The sequence below is a fragment of the Arabidopsis thaliana genome, chromosome 3 (genome assembly GCF_000001735.4).
Source record: "Arabidopsis thaliana chromosome 3, partial sequence".
Classification (NCBI taxonomy): Eukaryota; Viridiplantae; Streptophyta; class Magnoliopsida; order Brassicales; family Brassicaceae; genus Arabidopsis; species Arabidopsis thaliana.
The window spans coordinates 18,158,490-18,175,512 of NC_003074.8; the positions used below are offsets into that span (position 1 = coordinate 18,158,490).

A 17,023-nucleotide genomic window follows, 5' to 3' on the forward strand; every position below is an offset into this window, starting at 1 on the left:
TATTGAGTTCTATATTGAAATCACAAAGTTAACTTTTTTTTTTTTTTTCTTCTATCACAAAAGTTAACTTTAAAATTCAAATTTGGAGCTCAAGTTCAGAATTAGTTAGCTATAACATGGAATGGAACATAATTTGGGACATAGTGAAAGTCTACCTGTCCCACTAAACGGTCGGTTTGTTCAACGAACCAAACGCTTTAAAAAGTGACAATGTAATATTTGTCCTTTGGCTTTACCCGTTTTGGCAGTACGCTTTTAGTTGTCAAATTGGCCATTAGATCAAGAGCATCAGTAACAAAAAGACGCAGAGACAACACCAACAAAAAGAAACTCTCCTTTATTGTTGTACTTCAATAATCACTTATCGACTTTTATTTCCACTTTTGTGATTTAATCTATAACCTTTACCACCATGAAACATATAAAAAGTAACTTTTAAACCAAGAACCAATAATAGAGAACGCATATCCATTTGCGTGAAAAGTGAAAACTAGGACTCATCACCGATGATTTTCGAGCAAGATGGTGTTTTCTGTGTGTTTCAGGGCTTCTCAAGGAAATGTTGTGCGACGATACGGCGCTGAATCTTACCAGAGGCAGTTTTGGGGAGGTTATCAGTGATGAACACTCTCTTTGGCACCTTGAAAGCTGCCAAATTCTTCTTACAAAACGCTTTAATGTCCTCTTCGGTTACAGTAGTTCCTTCTCTTGGAATCACCGCACAGTTAATCTGATAAACCAATAAACCAGGGAAACACAGCGTTATTAACAGCTCATTGATAAGTAAGTTCACATGATGTTTGATGATTCTGCAGGACATAATGGTAGATAAGGGAGACCAATTCATAAATTCAAATTAGAGACAATTTAAGCACAGGTTTTGTTTACCTCTTCCCCATATTTCTCATCAGGAACACCGAATGCAACACCCTGAGAAACGTCAGGATGCGTTAAGAGTACTGCATCCACTTCAATTGGAGATATCTTCTCACCTGAAATAGATTATAATTAAGTACACATAGAAAATCTAACTCATTCATACAAAAGATCATGATACTGCACAAAGTAGCCTCTTTCTTTGTCTTGTCTCATTTCTAATTTGTTGGAGGGTTTTCTTTGACAAGTCTAACATAGTACTGCACAAAGTAGCCTCCACCGAGACTATACAAATAAACTGCTAGACATAGACTAGTATTCTTGTGAAACAGTAAAGCCATCAAAATAGAGTAAATGAGACTAACCTCCACGGTTAATAAGCTCTTTGATCCGACCCACCAGATGCAAATACCCATCGGTATCAAAGTAACCGATATCACCAGTGTGGAACCACCCAAACTCGAAACCTGCCTTGTTGGCTTCTGGGTTATTCTTGTAACCCTTGGTCACATTTGGACCTCTTATACAAACCTCTCCTTTGTTATTTGGCTCTTGGATCTCGCCTTTCTCATTAAGGATCGCCATTTCTTGACCTACCGGTTTCCCAACAGACCCAGGCTTGTGTGGACCTTCCTCTGGTAAGGGGTTTGAGCTCATCAAATGTGTTGCCTCTGTCATTGCATAGGCCTCGAGCACCGGTGCTCCAAACGCTTCCTCAAGCCTGGACAATATCACCTAACAAAAACCAAGACAAAATAAGTCATTAAGTTATTGAAAGCCAAAGCAATCCAACGTTTTACAAAACACTGTGCATTACAAACGCCTCAACAATTGACTGGAAACAAGAGCATTACCGGAGCCAAAGAAGCACTGCAACTCCTGATGAACCGGAGTTTAGGATATTCCGTCTCAGGGTGGCTCGCGTGGCGGTCCAATATGATCTGATGAATGGTCGGCACAGCAGTATACCATGTAGCGTTATACTTCTTCATATCTGGCCAAAATGTTGTTGCTGAGAATCTACCAGCAGCTGGAAGAGTTACAGCAGCACCAGCTCCAAGCGAGCTAAGCAACCCAGCTAACAATCCATGAACATGGAACAGAGGGAGAACAATCACCGTAGAATCAGACTCAGTAAGCTTGTACACAGCTTTAATGTTCTTGACGGATGAAGCTAGATTGAGCTGCGTAAGCGGTACACCCTTTGGACGGCTCGTAGTGCCAGAAGTGTGGAGGAAGAGAGCACCGTCGTCCGGGTGATTAACGAGTTCCGTCGCTGAGTCAACGACGGAATCTGAATCCGCAACGGATAGTACAAGGTCCGAGCCAGCGTCAAGCAGCGTAGCGGTGACGTGAGAGATTTTCAGCTTTGAAGCTGCTTCTTGAGCCGGTGCGTTTCCTTCTTTAGAGGTTAACAATAGCTTTGAATCTGAATCGGAGAGGTAAAACTCAAATTCCTCCGCCGTGTACGCTGCGTTCAACGGCGCCGCCGTGGCTCTAGCTCTTATCACCGCTAAAAACATTATAACAAACTGAAAACAAAAAAAAAAAATCAAAACCAAATTCATCCAAAAAAATCATCTGAATCCGGAAATCAAAATTTCTCAATTAAGAAGCGATTTACAGATATTCATAAATTCTGCTTCCCATGTGATTCTTCAGCACGCAAAACAAAACCAGAAACGAAGCTTTTAAATCGAAATATATGAAAACCTCTTAAAATACCTCGACGGTGTTAGGGAAGGTGAGAGCAACGACATCGCCGGGTTTGATTCCAGCGTCGGAGACAAGGCGTGAAGCGGCGCGTTCGATTAGATCGTGAAGACGCGCGTGAGTGAGATTGAATTTTCCAGAAACGGAGAGAGCTCGGCGATCGGGGAATTTTTTGGCGACGTTTTCCAATAATCCTGAGAGAGTATCGCTATCCATGGTTACGTCGGAGAGATAAACACGAGAGTAACGATGATGAGGAAGGAGAGAATGTGAAAGCAGAGAAGAGAGCAAATGCGATATTTATAAATTTATATTCAATTACTACAGTATCTGTGGAAGCAAAAAATGGCTAAAAGATGATGCCACGTGTTATCATCGTAGCGGATTTTCTATTGATCGTGTGGTCATAATGTTTTCATTTTTAATTATTTTGTTAACGGTGGGAGTCGCTGATATATATCCTTACGATTAGACCGACGTTTCGGTTTTTGAAGAGGTGGTTTTTTTAATTTCGATTCCGGTACAAACACTGAACCGAAACGGCTAGTTAATTAACTTTTGAAAATATTTTTTTTCGGCAAGCATGCGATAGTAATTTACGGTTTATGAATTATTTCATAGGAATTTGAAATAGTTTGTGTATGTATTATCAAACAAAAGAATAGTTTCATTAAAAAAATAGCCTATGAGTGTTTAATCACTTTTAGGGCCTTTGCACATGTGTCTTTGACTAGGATTATCACGTTTCGAAGATGCTTGACGTTGTTTATACTTTATATTATAAATAGAAGATAACGTCCTTATTTTGATTGTTAATAAATTAAATTGACCAAGGTAAAAATGTAAAATTAAAATAAGAAATGGTAAAAATGACTTTGAATGATAAGAATAAATATATTATTTATAGAAAAAAAGTAGAAGACTAAATATAATGAGACATATATCTTTTTGAAGTAATCAATTTTGTTTTGTCTATACATACAAATTATTATATTATTTTATTTGGTTTGATACATGCACACTATCTAACTAAACAATAGTGGATTTGGATAATTATTCAACAATGAAACTAATTTAAACCACTAAACATGCGTAGCTTAGAAGAGAGTCAGAGTAGAATTTACTAATCAAAGATTTAGTTTACCTTGTTATTTGTTAAAGATTAAAATTATGTATATGATTATGAATAGAAATACAAAAATCTCGTATAGATGAAAACGACAGTGTTTTAAAATATAAGTCATATTCATGAAGCTGAAAAAGTCATTTTCCATTCTCCTAACTAAGTAAAAACATGGTCTTCATGTAAGCCGTCACATACAAATACAATAGAAGAATTTGGTTTGTGTTTGTTCTTCTTAAGTAGAGCATTGTCATCTGGCCCAATCATTGAAAATTCTCAAGTACATTTCGTTCCATCACTAATTTTTTTTCTTGGGTCAAACCATACATTCAATTTATTAGGGCCTGATAGGCCCAAACTTCTCTAGGCCAACAATTAATAACCTACAATTAGGGATGTTAAAATGGGCTAAATATTTAAGGCCGGCCCGAGTCCTTATAAAAAACAAAAGCCCTAGCCCTGGGTTGGTGTTTTCTTATACTTATATTGGTGGGTTCATGTTAGATTATCGAAATTTTGGATTCGAACGTGTGGATCGCTGGAAAAATTAAACTTTAGGGTCGCTAGATTACGATTGCTTCGCTTTTTAGTAGTAGTAGGCTACAATCGATTGGCAAACATCTCTATATCGGCCATAACTCCGTCAAGCTCTGCAGAGGCTGCTTCATCAGTATTGAGAGACTTCCTGGTGATTGATTCTCATGTCTATGTCTGAGTTTGGCATTGTCTACGCCATCCATATCATCACCGTCCAATTCGGCTCCGTCGTCTCGGTAAATTGAGAAACCCTTCTGAGACTTGTGTTGAATTTATAATCTCTGTATAACGAATTTGGTTTTGGTTGCAGAAAGTTTGTGAATGTCTTCTACGTAAAGGACCTCTTTCCTCACGAGACATCTCTCGTTTAGCTGAATCAGATATCAACCATAACAAAGTTAAAGATATTCTCTATCTCTTGATTCAGCACAATTGTGTTCAAGCTTTCTCCATTGAACCTCCTGGTTAGTCTCTATATTGTTTGATTAGTAGCAACACACAGAAATAGAGAACTCAATGAAAGTAATTTTGTATGTTTTTTTTTTTTACTTTGTAGATGGTTCTGAGAGCAAAGCTATTGTACAGTATATTGTGTTGTTTAACAACATTCTGCATCGTGTGAGGTATAACAAGTTTTCGAGGATTGTAAACGAAGAACTTGACTCCAAGGTTTAATCGTGCTTCTTCTTCTCTCTGTTCAGTGTTTTGATTAGTTGGTTTATGCTTCAAGACTCTAATGCTAATCTTATACTTTTGTTTGATTTATATGTTTAGTGCGGTGCAGTTCTTGATGGTTTACTTAGTAACGGTAGGCTTACCTTGGGACAGTTTATTGAAAGAGATAGAGGTGAGTCGTGATATCATATGTACCTCTTATGTTATGTTACCACAGTTTACACTCGTCATCGTAGGCATTGGCTTTTGGCCTTTGTGTATCTCGTTTTGATTACAGTAATGCTTCGAGCGGAATGGATTCCATGCTGTTATATATGTTTTCTTCATACATGATCAGATTCAGGAAATACGATAGGTTCTGAAGCAATCAGAGATTCTCTTCAGAAATTGGTTGCTGCCCGTTTTGTTGAGCGCATTCCTTCTCCCGAACCTGTTCTTGGAAACAAAGAAAAAGAGCCGGCAAAGAGAAGAGGCGCTAAAGCTGCCAAGGTAATTGATAATTTCTTTCTGGTGTTTGGTATACCTATACATGGTCTGATATATCAGACCTACAAATTGCAGAGACATGACTCTCAGTTTTGATATTATTTCTATTCTGTTCGATATTAATAAATCTCTTGGAACGGTGTAGATTCTTAAAGAACCAGAAACCTTGGAGGAACAAGTTGTTGAAGCAGCAACTCCAGTTGACGCAATAAGGTTTCCACTTATATTCGAAGAAGATTCCAATTCATCTTTAGCAGATGACAATAGCAACATCACTGAGGGGAAGGTATCAACATTCGTACCATAACCAATCTTGTAATCATACATTTTTCAATGATGTAGCTCTGAATACCTTTGTTGATGTTTCTCATTGAACCGAATATTTTAGCGTAAACAACGTGATGTGGACACATCAGATTCGAGCAGTGGAGTAATTTGGCGTCCTAATTTTGAGGAGTTCATCCACCGCCTTAGACATAAGGTTAGTTATCCGTGTTTCTCTTTTGAGGTTGTTTGATGAGGAAAAAAGCTCATTGGCATTTCAAATTTTGCTTTCCGAATGTCTTACTGTTCCAATCTATTAACCACTTGTTTCTTTGTTTAAGGCGTGTGTGGAGATAGTGAAAGAGCGCCGGGATGAAGGATGTGCCATTGTCTTGAGGGCAATGTTAGAAGTAGGAAGATCGCAAGAGAAGAAGGTGAAAACAGACAATTCGGGTAATATTTGAGTTTCTCACTCATTTTCATTCAATATCTTAACATAATCATAATATGCTGAAGTTAAAATTGTATTTGGTGTGAATTATTTTGCACTCTCCACCAAAAGTCCACCTATGAAGTTCTGTTAACTGAATTTGCTATAATCTTTGAAACAGCTCCAATGTCAGTTGGTTCCATTTATGAAGAAGTTATTAAGACAGAAGCAGGTCGCACTATGTTACAAGAGCGAGTTGAAGCATGCCTTGACCAATTGAGTGCTACGTCTTCTTATCTACCAGCATTTGTGAACGAAGTGAATGATTCATACATAGTTGGTATAGTAACTCCATTCAAAATCTAGTCAAATGATTCTTGTATTCAAAATAATATTATTTTGTTATTTGGTTTTGCAGATTATAAATCCATTATCAGCGTAGCACAGAAAGATGAGGTGCGTTTCATATTTTTCTTTTCTTGATATATTTCTGAAACTAAAAACGGTATCTTTGAGATGTTTCCAGATAGAGGCAGTAGTGATGAGAAGATATGGGAAAGAAGCTTTCAGAATGTTCAGATACTTATCACAGGAAGGGCGTTTTGTTGAGACCGATAAGGTTAATGACTGTTCTTTATGATTCATATAGAAACATCTTAAGTCATAATGATTTCTTAACTTCATCATTTTTTTCTCTCTGTAAGATTGCTGATGCCGCGCTGACTGAAAAGAAAGATACACCGCAATTCCTTTTAAAGATGTGGAAAGACGGATACTTACATATGCAGGTATTCACAGTTTGGAAACCAAATCATTATCAAAAGTAAAACGAATTGGTTGTTACGAGATTCATTGTTGTTATCTTCTGTTCATTTTTGTAGAAATTGGCGGTCACAGCTCCGGGTATGTATACACCGTTTCTGTTGTGGAAGGTAAACAAGTTGATTGTGACAACTCAAATGTTGGATGAGATGTACCATGCGTCCCTTAACTTGAGTCTTAGGTTGGCCCATGAGTTAGAAGCCGAAAAAGAGGTTAGTCACACTGCAAATCGATTAACCCAAATGTGTTTCAAGATGGTCCAGATACTAAAAAAACTGTTATTGCTTTTGTGGCAGTTGCTGTTGTTGCCATTAGATAAACTGGAAGGACCATTAAAGGAGAGACTGAAAAAGGTCAAAGCCAAGAGGCTGTTACTCTCTTCCACTATGTTTAAACTTGATGATGCCATTATGCTTTTTCATGACTTTTAAACTCATACATTCAAAAACTAATTTCTTTTGGTCGATTTAGTTCACATTGTCTTCTAGCATTTTTTTTTTTTTTTTTGACATAATGAGAAGTTGTAACTTTGAAGGTAATTGATACTGTTTCGAGAGAAATGTTGTTTATTATATACTTCAGATTAAGTTTTCAAACTCTTAATCTCTATCAGAAAACCTTCTTTTCCTTTACTATGGTCTATGGCTGATGAGCTTTGGGATGAATTGCAAAATCGGGTTTTGGTGATACAGAGTCTAATGAAGCCTAATAGTCGTCCAAGTCTGAGTTTGAAAAAAAAAAAAAAAAAAAAAAAAAAAAAAAAAAGAGTCGTTTAAGTCTGATTGCCTGACCTCTCAATCCTTCAGTGCAACAGCTTCAGACAGTTCATGGAAAAGTGTTCTCTTCTATCTGTCCAAAGGAGAGATCGATGGGTTTTCAATAATCCGGAAGATATGAAATAATATTGATGTAAACATCATAGACATGTTGAGAACTCTCAATCTCAGAATTCTGACATCTCTTTCCCAACCTCCCCTGCCTGATACTCCTCCACTCAACTATGAGCAAATAGCAGTTGGCTACTCCCCTTCAATATGTTCAATCTTCTATACAAAGGTTTCTTTACTCAGGTTGCTGCACCAATCCCACAAGTCAACAAGGAAGAATTACTCCAAACCATGAACATGAAGTTAAATCTACCCCTAGTAAGTTTGAAATTGCAGAGTTATAAAGGAAGCAACCAGAAGCGTCAATTGTGACCATAAGGAATCATGATTACAAAAGACAGCGTAAGGTTGGAAGATGATAACGGGTTGAACTGCTCAAATGCAGACGAACTGCTATGTCTATTTTGCAGGTTAAAGAGATGCTTTTCGATTGTGTCAATTTAGGCTTAAATTTTTAGACTATAGAGAAAAAAACATACGAAATAAGAGGAAACTATAGCAAGTAGAGATGTGAGATACGGTCTTTTCCATAAATCAAGAGAAGCAAGGTAGCAGCAAAATCAAAGATTTAAGGATAAAAACTGATGAAAGAAAAGACAGTCTGATACACAAAATTCAGTTCCAAAAGTTGATAAGATAAAAGTTTCTTCTACCTAAGAAGAACGACCTCACTTCTTCTCTTCTTTCTCAGCCTCTGCGGCTCTCTTGGCTCTAGCTCCGGCATGCCTCTTGTTAGTGCGCTCAAGGCGTATCTTGTCAAAAGCCTTGAAAGACTTCATTTCTGAAGTCAGCTTGACGAGTTCCATGGTAGGCTTCTCACGTACAATAGGCAAGTAGTCTCCTTGAACTTGGGTAGCATTAGCCAACTCTTCTGGTGTAGAGTCACCAGCCTAACACACAAACGAAAACAGAACAAGTACGAAATCAGTACCAAATCCAACAATTCATTAAACAACTGAACCATAGACCAATTGTTTATAATGATTACCTTGACCTTGCGGGCACGACGCGGGAAAATGACTAACTTGGTCTTGTAGGTTTTCAGCCTCTGGACATTTGTTTGAAGACCCTCCAAAGATCGGTTCTTGCGACGATGGTCAACAGCAATACCAATTGTAGGCGCCAACTTCTTTGGGATACCAGCAGCCTATATTAATCAAACAATCAGATCAATGTTCAGCAAGAAATGAAACATGATACCGATAGTAAAGAAAAATCCAGCCAATTTCAATCAACAATCACAACAATGTTCAGCAGGAAATGAAACACGATAGCTATATATGTAAACAAATAGATAATCCAACCAACTAAGTTCAATAATCATAACCAACAATCCCATCGATATATAGCAAGAAATGAAACTTGATAGTTATATGAATAAATGAAAGAGAGATAGAAATTACAAACCTTGAGCTCTTCAAGAGTGAATCCTTTACCGGTTCTGACCTTCATGTTGTACTTAAGAGTCTGACCATGCACAACAGGGCGGAGAGGTCCAGAAGTTGGACGAGGGAAGATCTTCACAGCCTTCTTTTGCCTCGCTGTGTACAACATAACATAATAAGACCCAAAGAGATTGTAGTGTAAACTTAAAACGAAACATGACAATATCAGAAGTGTTGACATTACTACTACTAACCAATTCTTCTTCTGGTTTTCCTGGCAGGCTGGTTGAACCATGTCTTGACATAATTCTGCCAGTGCTTTTTGAAGTGACCATTGGGGATAACATTGTTGTGCTTCATTTCTTCAACTCAAGCTGCCAAAAAACATCAATCAGACACACTTTAAATCAAATGATGAAACTTTAAACAGCTCAAGGAAATCAAATGATAAAACCTCAAACTTCAAAAACAAAAGACCATCTCAAAGATATAGAGAACATAAATAGAGTAAAACAGATACGAATCTTGAAGTATTTCAAAGATCACTCTTATTAAATCTATACTAAAGGTGAGACTTGTGACAATCTCAAACTCTTAAAGAATCAAAGTTTCGAGAGTTTGTATGCACATTACATTAACAGTCGTAATACAGTAAGGATGTTATCAAAACCAATCAAATAAACGAAAAGTTTCATCACTGAAAGTGTAATATTACTCATTCCAAGGACGATACTTTCTGCAAAATCAATAAAGCATAACAAAATAACAAATCAACGGACGATTTATATCAGATCAATAAAACTCGAAATGAACAAAACAAGGAACTTAGAAAAATCTACAGGAGCTAGCAGCAGAACACACGATGAGAGAAAACAAGCAAGAACCCTACTTATACACAAAACGAGACAGTAGCAACGAAGATAATCAGAGAGACGACAAGTAGAGAGGAGCGAAAACTCACAGAGAGAATCGTCTTCTTGCGCGGCTCTAGACTGAAGTATATCCAAGTCTAGGGTTTACGAGCTTTAAATAGTGAAGACCTAAACTCAGTTTAACTATTCGTTATTGGGCCGGTGGGCCGAAAAAAAAAAAATCAATTTTTATTCTTTGGGCTTGTAAATGTCTTGGGTTTGGATTTTGGTTTCATTGGAAAAAAACGATCCGGCTCGGATTTGATCACTGTTTTTATTCTGTTAGGGTTTTGTATCTAGCCTAGGTGATTCTTTTACTAATCAAACACAAGTGGATATAATTTTGAAGATGAATCTCGTCACCATTATCATATCTAAGCTCTAGCTGGATTCTGTGTGTTCGGCTGCGTTTGCATTTGAGGTTGAAGTGTTAGTAATCTCAAGGATTTTTAGCAAAATTGATGTCTCTGTTAAACGAAAATGGAACAAAAATGGTATGTTTCTTTGTTTCGTCTATGTTTTTTCTCGGAATCCCTTTCATTGTTTTCTTCTGACTTTTTTTTTCACAGCAAAATCGGTGGTGAAGGTTTGAGAAATCGAGGTTTAGTGAATGAGGAGGACAGGATCAGTGAGTTGCCTGAAGCGTTGCTTCTGCTCATATTGTCGTCACTTCCAACAGAAACTGTGATTGCCACTAGTGTTTTGTCTAAACAATGGAAATCTCTTTGGAAGTTGGTGCCAAATCTCAAGTTTGATTCTAAGTATCATTATCATTATACGTTTTCAGATAATGTTTTCAGGTCTTTGATTTCACATAAAGCTCCTGTTCTAGATAGTTTGCATTTGAAAGTTGAAGATAAGGATGATGCTTTGGATGTTGGGATATTGATTGGAATTGCATTTTCCCGCCATATGCGTAAATTTGTACTGAAAATTACATTGCTGGAGGAAAGCTTTGTAAGATTTCCGAGTGCTTGGTGTAGTTGTAATGATACACTTGAAATCTTGGAACTCAAGTATTGCATTCTTTTAGATTTTCCTTCTCTGGTTTGTTTGAAGTCTCTTAGAAAGCTGTATCTCTACCATGTGAGATTTAACGACGAAGAATCCGTTTGCAACCTTTTATGTGGCTGCCCTAGTCTTGAAGATTTGGTCGTGCATAGACATAGCACGACCGATGTGGAGAGTTATACTATTGCGGTGCCATCATTACAGAGACTAACCATATATGATGATTACTATGGAGAAGGTGTTGGAGGCTATGTGATAAATGCTCCTTCTTTGAAATACTTGAACATCGACGGGTTTAATGGTCTTGAGTTTTGTTTGATTGAGAAGGCGCCAGAGCTAGTGGAGGCTAAAATTAGTGCCGTTTTTGAAATAGCCAATGAGAACATTATGGACTCTCTAACTTCAGCCAAATGTCTTTCCTTACACTTAGCACCTTTCAAGGTAAACTTAAGATTTAAGATTTTCACGGGGTTTATCTGTAATTGGGCTAACATTAATGTTCTGTGTTGCCTCATGCACAGATAAAGTATCCTACTGGTAAAATCTTCTACCAGCTTTTATCGCTGGAGCTTCGTGCATATAGCTATGAGTGGTGGAATCTACTTTGGTTCATGCTCGATAGTTCTCCCAAATTACAAATTCTTAAGCTCGTCGATGTAAGCCATTTCATTAGTCAACTAAATTTTGTTTTTCTTCCAGTGAGCTCTACTTTCAAATATTTTAATTGCATTGTTCTCAGCCATATCAGTTTCCTAAAGAAGATTGTTCGGTGGGCTGGGAATGGAGTCGACCCAAATGTGTTCCTGAATGTTTGTTGTTTCATCTTGAGACATTTGTGTGGACAAGATATGAGTGGCAACGAGAAGATGAGAAAGCAGTGGCTACATACATCCTTAAGAATGCAAGATGCTTGAAGAAAGCAACTCTCTCCACAAAACCCATCGGATCTGAAGAGCTCGAGAAGTTGGGAAAGAGACGTGAGATGCTTAACGAGTTGGCTACTCAGGCCAGCCCTTCAAATTCATGTAACCTCGTGTTCGAATCCGAGTAACCTATTGAACTTTTTTATTCTAATGTTTGGCAATTGGCAAGTGTAAAACTCAACTTTACCTATCGATAGGATGCTGGATCTTGGTTACAGTATGAGGAAGAGATTCTAAAGATAATTTAAAGAAAATAAAAGGTAGAACAAGAGGAATAGAGCATAAGCAGTTAAGAGAAGAAATAACATCTCTTATTGGTTTTCTCAAATGTTTTGGAATCATAAGAGGTTTTACTTAAGACAAAAGTTGCATAGTTTTAGGATAGACGAAAGCAAGTCTGTTATAGAAAATGTTGATGAGTTTCAGATGTACACCGCGGAGACAATTCATTTTTTAAAATTAATATATATAAAACTTTGTAAATTATATCTAATTATATAATATTTTTATTTTATAGTTTACAATTGTTATTAAGTAACGTCCTGCCAAACCCGTCCCGCCAAATCCGTCCACAAAAAAAACTATTTATTTTATTAATGTTGATCTTATTTATAATATGTTTATGAATCATTGTCAAAATATTTTAGTCGTTCCGGGACGTTGTATCCACACATTTTTCGCCAATTGGTTAATATATGTTCATTTTTAAAATTTCGAATCACAAAATATGACCAACTTTTTTTTGAGATTTTTTAAAACTCTATATATTATATAATGATGTTAAATATTTTTGATATATTAAACTTTTTATAAATTTAAATATTAATAATGTTTTATGAAGTTTAAATATATAAATAATAATATTTAAAAATTAATATTTTTTGCATTTTAGGTAATGATATAATAACTCTAAAAGCAAGAATTTAGAAGAATTAAATCTTTAATTAAATATTTTTATTCTTAAATAATTAATGTTAGTAACATGACATTGTAAATAAGTTCAAATACATGATCTATTTATTTAAACAACAAACGTTTAGTAAGAACAATATTTATTTAAACAAAAAACTTTGTTTTAAAATATTGTTAACAAAATACGTTTATGCTAATTTTAAGGGATTGATTTTATACGAAAGCAAGTCTGTTATAGAAAATGTTGATGAGTTTCACAATTTTTGGTTATTTGTTTCAGTGATTAACGACTAAAATTGTTTTTTGAAAATTTTAATATTTTTAATTTTAAGTCAAGTAATCAACTTTGTTATCAAGTGAACATGAATTTTGTCGTTACTTTTACTGCAAAATGATGCATTTCGGAAGGTCAAGTTGCTAGATATAGTAGTTTAGGTCATGGCAAAATACGGTCAAATTCGATTTCATCCAAAAAATACGTATATCCGTAACTCTACGAAGCAAAAAAAAAAAACTACAAATGAATATCAGTTAAGAACAGAGCAGATTAAAAAAAAAAAGAACTTACATATTAAGACACATACAAGTTGCTCTGCTTTGGTATTAAAATTATGTAAGTTAATATATATGTAAGCATAACAATATTTAGATGTAAATTTTAAATATTGAATTAGTTATTTAAATATTGAATTAGTTATTTAAATATTAAATTTTAATAAGTTAAAAACAAAAATTGTTTTATTAAATATTGTCAATTTTTGCAGATGACATAATTAAACCACTAAGCAAAGTCCTAGAAGCTTTTTGTGGGTTTGAGCATTACTTTAAAACTAGATTTTAATCCGCGGTATATCGCGGGGACAATTTATTTTTTAAATTAGTATATATAAAAGTTTACAAATTAAATCTATTTATTTTTATTGTATAGTTTACAATTGTTATTAAGTAACGTCCTGCCAAACCCGTCTCGTCAAATCCGTCCTGTAAAAAAAACCCGCGGTACACCGCTAATTTAAATATATAATTAAAATAAATTTTTACGGGATTGCAATTGTATTTTGGTTTGTCAAACAAATATTTGTTTTAAATAGTTGCCAAAATCTAGTTCAAATTTTGGAGAAAAAAGATTTATTGGATAGATAAAGAATGTATTTAGGTGTGTTTTGCTCATTTTAAGGGATTACAATTATATTTTTGTTTGTCAAACATTTTTTTGTTTTAAATAGTTGCTGAATACTGTGTGCGTGACATATGAGATTGGAATATTTTTAGTTTGTTAATCAATTTATTGTTCGAAAAAAATCAATAATTAAAAGCCAAAAATGGCTGCAAAAATGTATATATAGATTCCAAGTAGTAAGCCCATGAGAAAAGACTACTCTGCTTCTGAATATGCTGGATTGGATTTGGTTTTAAATCAACCCTAAAAAGCCATCGGTCTCTCATACGTAAAGTCACTCGTCGATAGTCGTCCTTCTTTTTCACCAGATCACGTGCTGGAGTGTGATGTCTAAGTGTTGTTGCTAATGCATTAGTTTTGATACTCTGTTAGGGTTTCCACTTTGGTTTATAACACAAGTCATTACTTTTGAAGCTGAAGTCGTACTGCGATAGCCGATAGCACTGGGAAGGCATTAAATCTGAAGGATTATTAGAGACTAGAGAGTTTTTTTTTAAATCTCTATTAACAACAATGGAACAGCAATTGTATATATCTTTTGTTTCGTTAATGTTTTCTTTAGCTGAAAGATCCAACCCTAATTTTTTCAACCCTAAATTTCTTATATATATTTTTTCCTTTGATTTTTGACAGAAAAACTGATGGTTTAAATTTGAGTATTCGAGATGCCGTGAAGGAGGACCGAATCAGTGAGTTGCCTGAAGATTTGCTTCTACAGATATTGTCTGATATTCCAACAGAAAATGTCATAGCCACGAGTGTTTTGTCTAAACGTTGGAGATCTCTTTGGAAGATGGTGCCAAATCTCACGTTTGATTTTACGTTTGATCCAAAGTATCACCAAACATTTTCAGAGAATCTTTACAGGTCTTTGACTTCACATGAAGCTTCGGTTCTAGAAAGTTTGCAATTGAATTTCACACGTGGAATTGATGGTTTGAATATTGGAATGTGGATTGCAACTGCATATGTACGTCATGTTCGTAAATTGGTATTGGTTAGTTTCGGTGATGTGCGTGATAAGAGGGCTAGATTTCGGAGTGCTTTGTTTAACTTCAATGATACACTTGACATTTTGGAAATCCAGGATTATATTCTTTTAGACCTTCCTTCTCCGGTTTGCTTGAAGTCCCTTAGAGAGCTGCGCCTATACGAAGTACACTTCAAAGACGAAGCATCTGTTTGCAACCTTTTATGCGGCTGCCCTAGTCTTGAAGTTTTGTCCGTGCATAGAGAACGCAATGTCGATGTGGAGACTTTTACTATTGTGGTGCCATCATTACAGAGACTAACCATATATGATTTTTGCATAGGAGGAGGTAAGGGAGGCTATGTGATAAATGCTCCTTCTTTGAAATACTTGAACATTGTAGGGTTCGAGGGGCTTGATTTTTGTTTGATTGAGAATGCGCCAGAGCTGGTGGAGGCAGAAATCAGTGACGTTTCTCATATAGCTAATGAGAACATTCTAGAATCTCTAACTTCAGTGAAACGTCTGTCCTTAGAATCGCCAATAAAGGTAAATTATAAAATTTGAAGATTTTCACCGCAGGTTATCTCTGCTGTTGGACTAACACTGTCTTGTGTACTATTGTTGCCTGCCTCATGCACAGATTAAATTTCCTACCGGTAAAGTCTTCGATCAGCTAGTTTATTTAGATGTGCTTACAAAAGAAAGAGAGTGGTGGAATCTGCTTTCGAGAATGCTTGAGAGTTCTCCTAAATTGCAAATCCTCAAGCTCACCGGGGTAAGCAAGTTTATTAGCCAACTCTGTTTTTCTTTCTTTCCAGAACTCCACTTTAAGGTACTTTTTTTATTTTGTATTACATAAATTGCCTTGTTCTCAGCTATCTTGTATCGAAAAAGGTCTAGATGGACAGAATTGGAATCCACCAAAATGTGTACCGGAATGTTTGTTGTTCCATCTTGAGAAATTCTTGTGGACAGGATACGAATGGCAACGAGGAGATGAGAAAGAAGTGGCCACATACATACTAGAAAACGCAAGACTGTTGAAGAAAGCAACTTTCTCCACAAAACGCATTGATCTGGAAAATCTCGAAAAGAGACGTGAGATGCTCAACGAGTTGGCTAGTGTGGCCAGAGCTTCAGATTCATGTCATCTTGTGTTCCATTCTATATAATCTCTTGAAATTTTACTATGTTGTTTTGGCCATTGGAAAATGTATAATTATCAGCTCTACCTATTTATAGGATGCTAATATTTGGTGACATTTTGAGGAAGAGATTCAGAAGACAATTCAAGGAGTAGACTTAACAATGACTAAACAAGCTAGAACAAAAGAAAAAGATCATAACCAGTTAAATTGTAGGGGAATAATATTTATTCTCTTTCGTTTCAACTTTTACAAATCTAGTAGACTTTTATCTTAAGATTTTTTCTTCATTTCGTTTTTGGTATATATATTGTATGAGTTACAAATGTATATATTGATAAAATCTAAGTTTTGTTTGGTGGTAATTAATATAGCTAAGGAAAACTGTGCTTACTTACAACTTGTTTTGTATAGAAGTTGTCACCAAATACAGAGAAAAAAAGAGTGTAACATGAATAAGCCAAAGTATCTACTTAAGAAAGCACAAAAATGATAAAAGCAAGATGGTCTGCATTTCATAGACATTAATCTAAAATGCAATGGCGCAATCTTATATATTGGAAGTTCTGGAGCTCTGGTTGATAATATCGCGTTTAAAGCGTAAATCACCCCTCTTCTATATGGAGTTGAACTAATAAACTTGAGTTTTCACTTTCAAAACCCACTAGTCCACCATCCACTTCGTTGATCAAACCGGAAAGGTTGAACTTAGGTTTTGAATAGTAACGCCTTTCTAGACAGTGAAAACAGTCAAACACAACAAGGTGATG

At 35.7% G+C, this 17,023-nt stretch overlaps 5 protein-coding genes and 1 non-coding gene across 13 annotated transcripts; 4 read left to right on the forward strand and 2 right to left on the reverse strand.

Moving 5' to 3' along the window:
* Nucleotides 1-75: 75 nt before the first annotated feature.
* Nucleotides 76-2,997, reverse strand: AAE3 (AMP-dependent synthetase and ligase family protein). The gene is made up of 5 exons (NM_114758.5): nt 2,602-2,997; nt 1,731-2,408; nt 1,242-1,611; nt 889-992; nt 76-730 (listed from the first exon to the last, which is right to left on the reverse strand). Exons 1-5 carry the CDS (start codon nt 2,803-2,805, stop codon nt 542-544), a joined length of 1,545 nt encoding a protein of 514 aa, NP_190468.1. The 5' UTR covers nt 2,806-2,997; the 3' UTR covers nt 76-541.
* Nucleotides 2,998-4,070: 1,073 nt separating this feature from the next.
* AT3G49000 (RNA polymerase III subunit RPC82 family protein) lies at nt 4,071-7,497 on the forward strand. The gene is made up of 14 exons (NM_114759.4): nt 4,071-4,485; nt 4,560-4,713; nt 4,806-4,918; nt 5,024-5,096; nt 5,262-5,413; nt 5,556-5,696; nt 5,799-5,891; nt 6,016-6,127; nt 6,286-6,444; nt 6,523-6,560; nt 6,631-6,723; nt 6,809-6,892; nt 6,986-7,138; nt 7,223-7,497. The coding sequence occupies exons 1-14, from the start codon at nt 4,414-4,416 to the stop codon at nt 7,355-7,357; spliced, it is 1,572 nt and encodes a 523-aa protein (NP_566914.1). The 5' UTR covers nt 4,071-4,413; the 3' UTR covers nt 7,358-7,497.
* A 199-nt stretch (nt 7,498-7,696) lies between these two features.
* AT3G00860 lies at nt 7,697-7,991 on the forward strand. The gene has a single exon (NR_143876.1). It is a non-coding gene; the product is annotated as an uncharacterized misc_RNA (transcript).
* A 227-nt stretch (nt 7,992-8,218) lies between these two features.
* Nucleotides 8,219-10,211, reverse strand: BBC1 (breast basic conserved 1). 7 transcript variants are annotated; one of them, NM_180341.3, is made up of 5 exons: nt 10,160-10,211; nt 9,453-9,572; nt 9,221-9,354; nt 8,802-8,960; nt 8,219-8,703 (listed from the first exon to the last, which is right to left on the reverse strand). In NM_180341.3, the coding sequence occupies exons 2-5, from the start codon at nt 9,556-9,558 to the stop codon at nt 8,482-8,484; spliced, it is 621 nt and encodes a 206-aa protein (NP_850672.1). In that variant the 5' UTR covers nt 9,559-9,572; nt 10,160-10,211; the 3' UTR covers nt 8,219-8,481. The 7 variants fall into 7 exon arrangements, with proteins under 7 accessions (NP_850672.1, NP_001327179.1, NP_001078260.1 ...); NM_001339393.1 differs by having other exon boundaries at nt 8,248-8,703; nt 9,832-10,211; NM_001084791.1 differs by having other exon boundaries at nt 8,280-8,703; nt 8,808-8,960; nt 10,160-10,203.
* A 378-nt stretch (nt 10,212-10,589) lies between these two features.
* AT3G49020 (FBD, F-box and Leucine Rich Repeat domains containing protein) lies at nt 10,590-12,171 on the forward strand (the record flags this gene model as incomplete). The annotated part of the gene is made up of 4 exons (NM_114761.1): nt 10,590-10,603; nt 10,679-11,561; nt 11,642-11,776; nt 11,860-12,171. The coding sequence occupies 4 exons, from the start codon at nt 10,590-10,592 to the stop codon at nt 12,169-12,171; spliced, it is 1,344 nt and encodes a 447-aa protein (NP_190471.1).
* Nucleotides 12,172-14,597: 2,426 nt separating this feature from the next.
* Nucleotides 14,598-16,458, forward strand: AT3G49030 (FBD, F-box and Leucine Rich Repeat domains containing protein; the record flags this gene model as incomplete). Of its 2 annotated transcripts, NM_114762.1 has the most annotated exons (4): nt 14,649-14,662; nt 14,769-15,654; nt 15,749-15,883; nt 15,984-16,280. In NM_114762.1, the coding sequence occupies 4 exons, from the start codon at nt 14,649-14,651 to the stop codon at nt 16,278-16,280; spliced, it is 1,332 nt and encodes a 443-aa protein (NP_190472.1). The 2 variants fall into 2 exon arrangements, with proteins under 2 accessions (NP_001190036.1, NP_190472.1); NM_001203107.1 differs by lacking the exon at nt 15,749-15,883 and having other exon boundaries at nt 14,598-14,662; nt 15,927-16,458.
* Nucleotides 16,459-17,023: the final 565 nt, after the last annotated feature.

Excerpts from the sequence above, each read along its gene's own strand:
- AAE3 (NM_114758.5), bottom strand. The coding sequence starts at position 2,805 with ATGGATAGCGATACTCTCTCAGGATTATTGGAAAACGTCGCCAAAAAA. Across the intron at positions 993-1,241 it reads AGAGCTTATTAACCGTGGAG|GTGAGAAGATATCTCCAATT; the intron begins GTTAGTCTCATT and ends AATCTATTTCAG. Across the intron at positions 731-888 it reads ATGAGAAATATGGGGAAGAG|ATTAACTGTGCGGTGATTCC; the intron begins GTAAACAAAACC and ends TTGGTTTATCAG.
- AT3G49000 (NM_114759.4), top strand. The coding sequence starts at position 4,414 with ATGTCTATGTCTGAGTTTGGCATTGTCTACGCCATCCATATCATCACC. Across the intron at positions 4,714-4,805 it reads TTTCTCCATTGAACCTCCTG|ATGGTTCTGAGAGCAAAGCT; the intron begins GTTAGTCTCTAT and ends TTTACTTTGTAG. Across the intron at positions 5,097-5,261 it reads GTTTATTGAAAGAGATAGAG|ATTCAGGAAATACGATAGGT; the intron begins GTGAGTCGTGAT and ends ATACATGATCAG.
- BBC1 (NM_180341.3), bottom strand. The coding sequence starts at position 9,558 with ATGAAGCACAACAATGTTATCCCCAATGGTCACTTCAAAAAGCACTGG. Across the intron at positions 8,961-9,220 it reads TCACTCTTGAAGAGCTCAAG|GCTGCTGGTATCCCAAAGAA; the intron begins GTTTGTAATTTC and ends TGATTAATATAG. Across the intron at positions 8,704-8,801 it reads GTCGTGCCCGCAAGGTCAAG|GCTGGTGACTCTACACCAGA; the intron begins GTAATCATTATA and ends TTTGTGTGTTAG.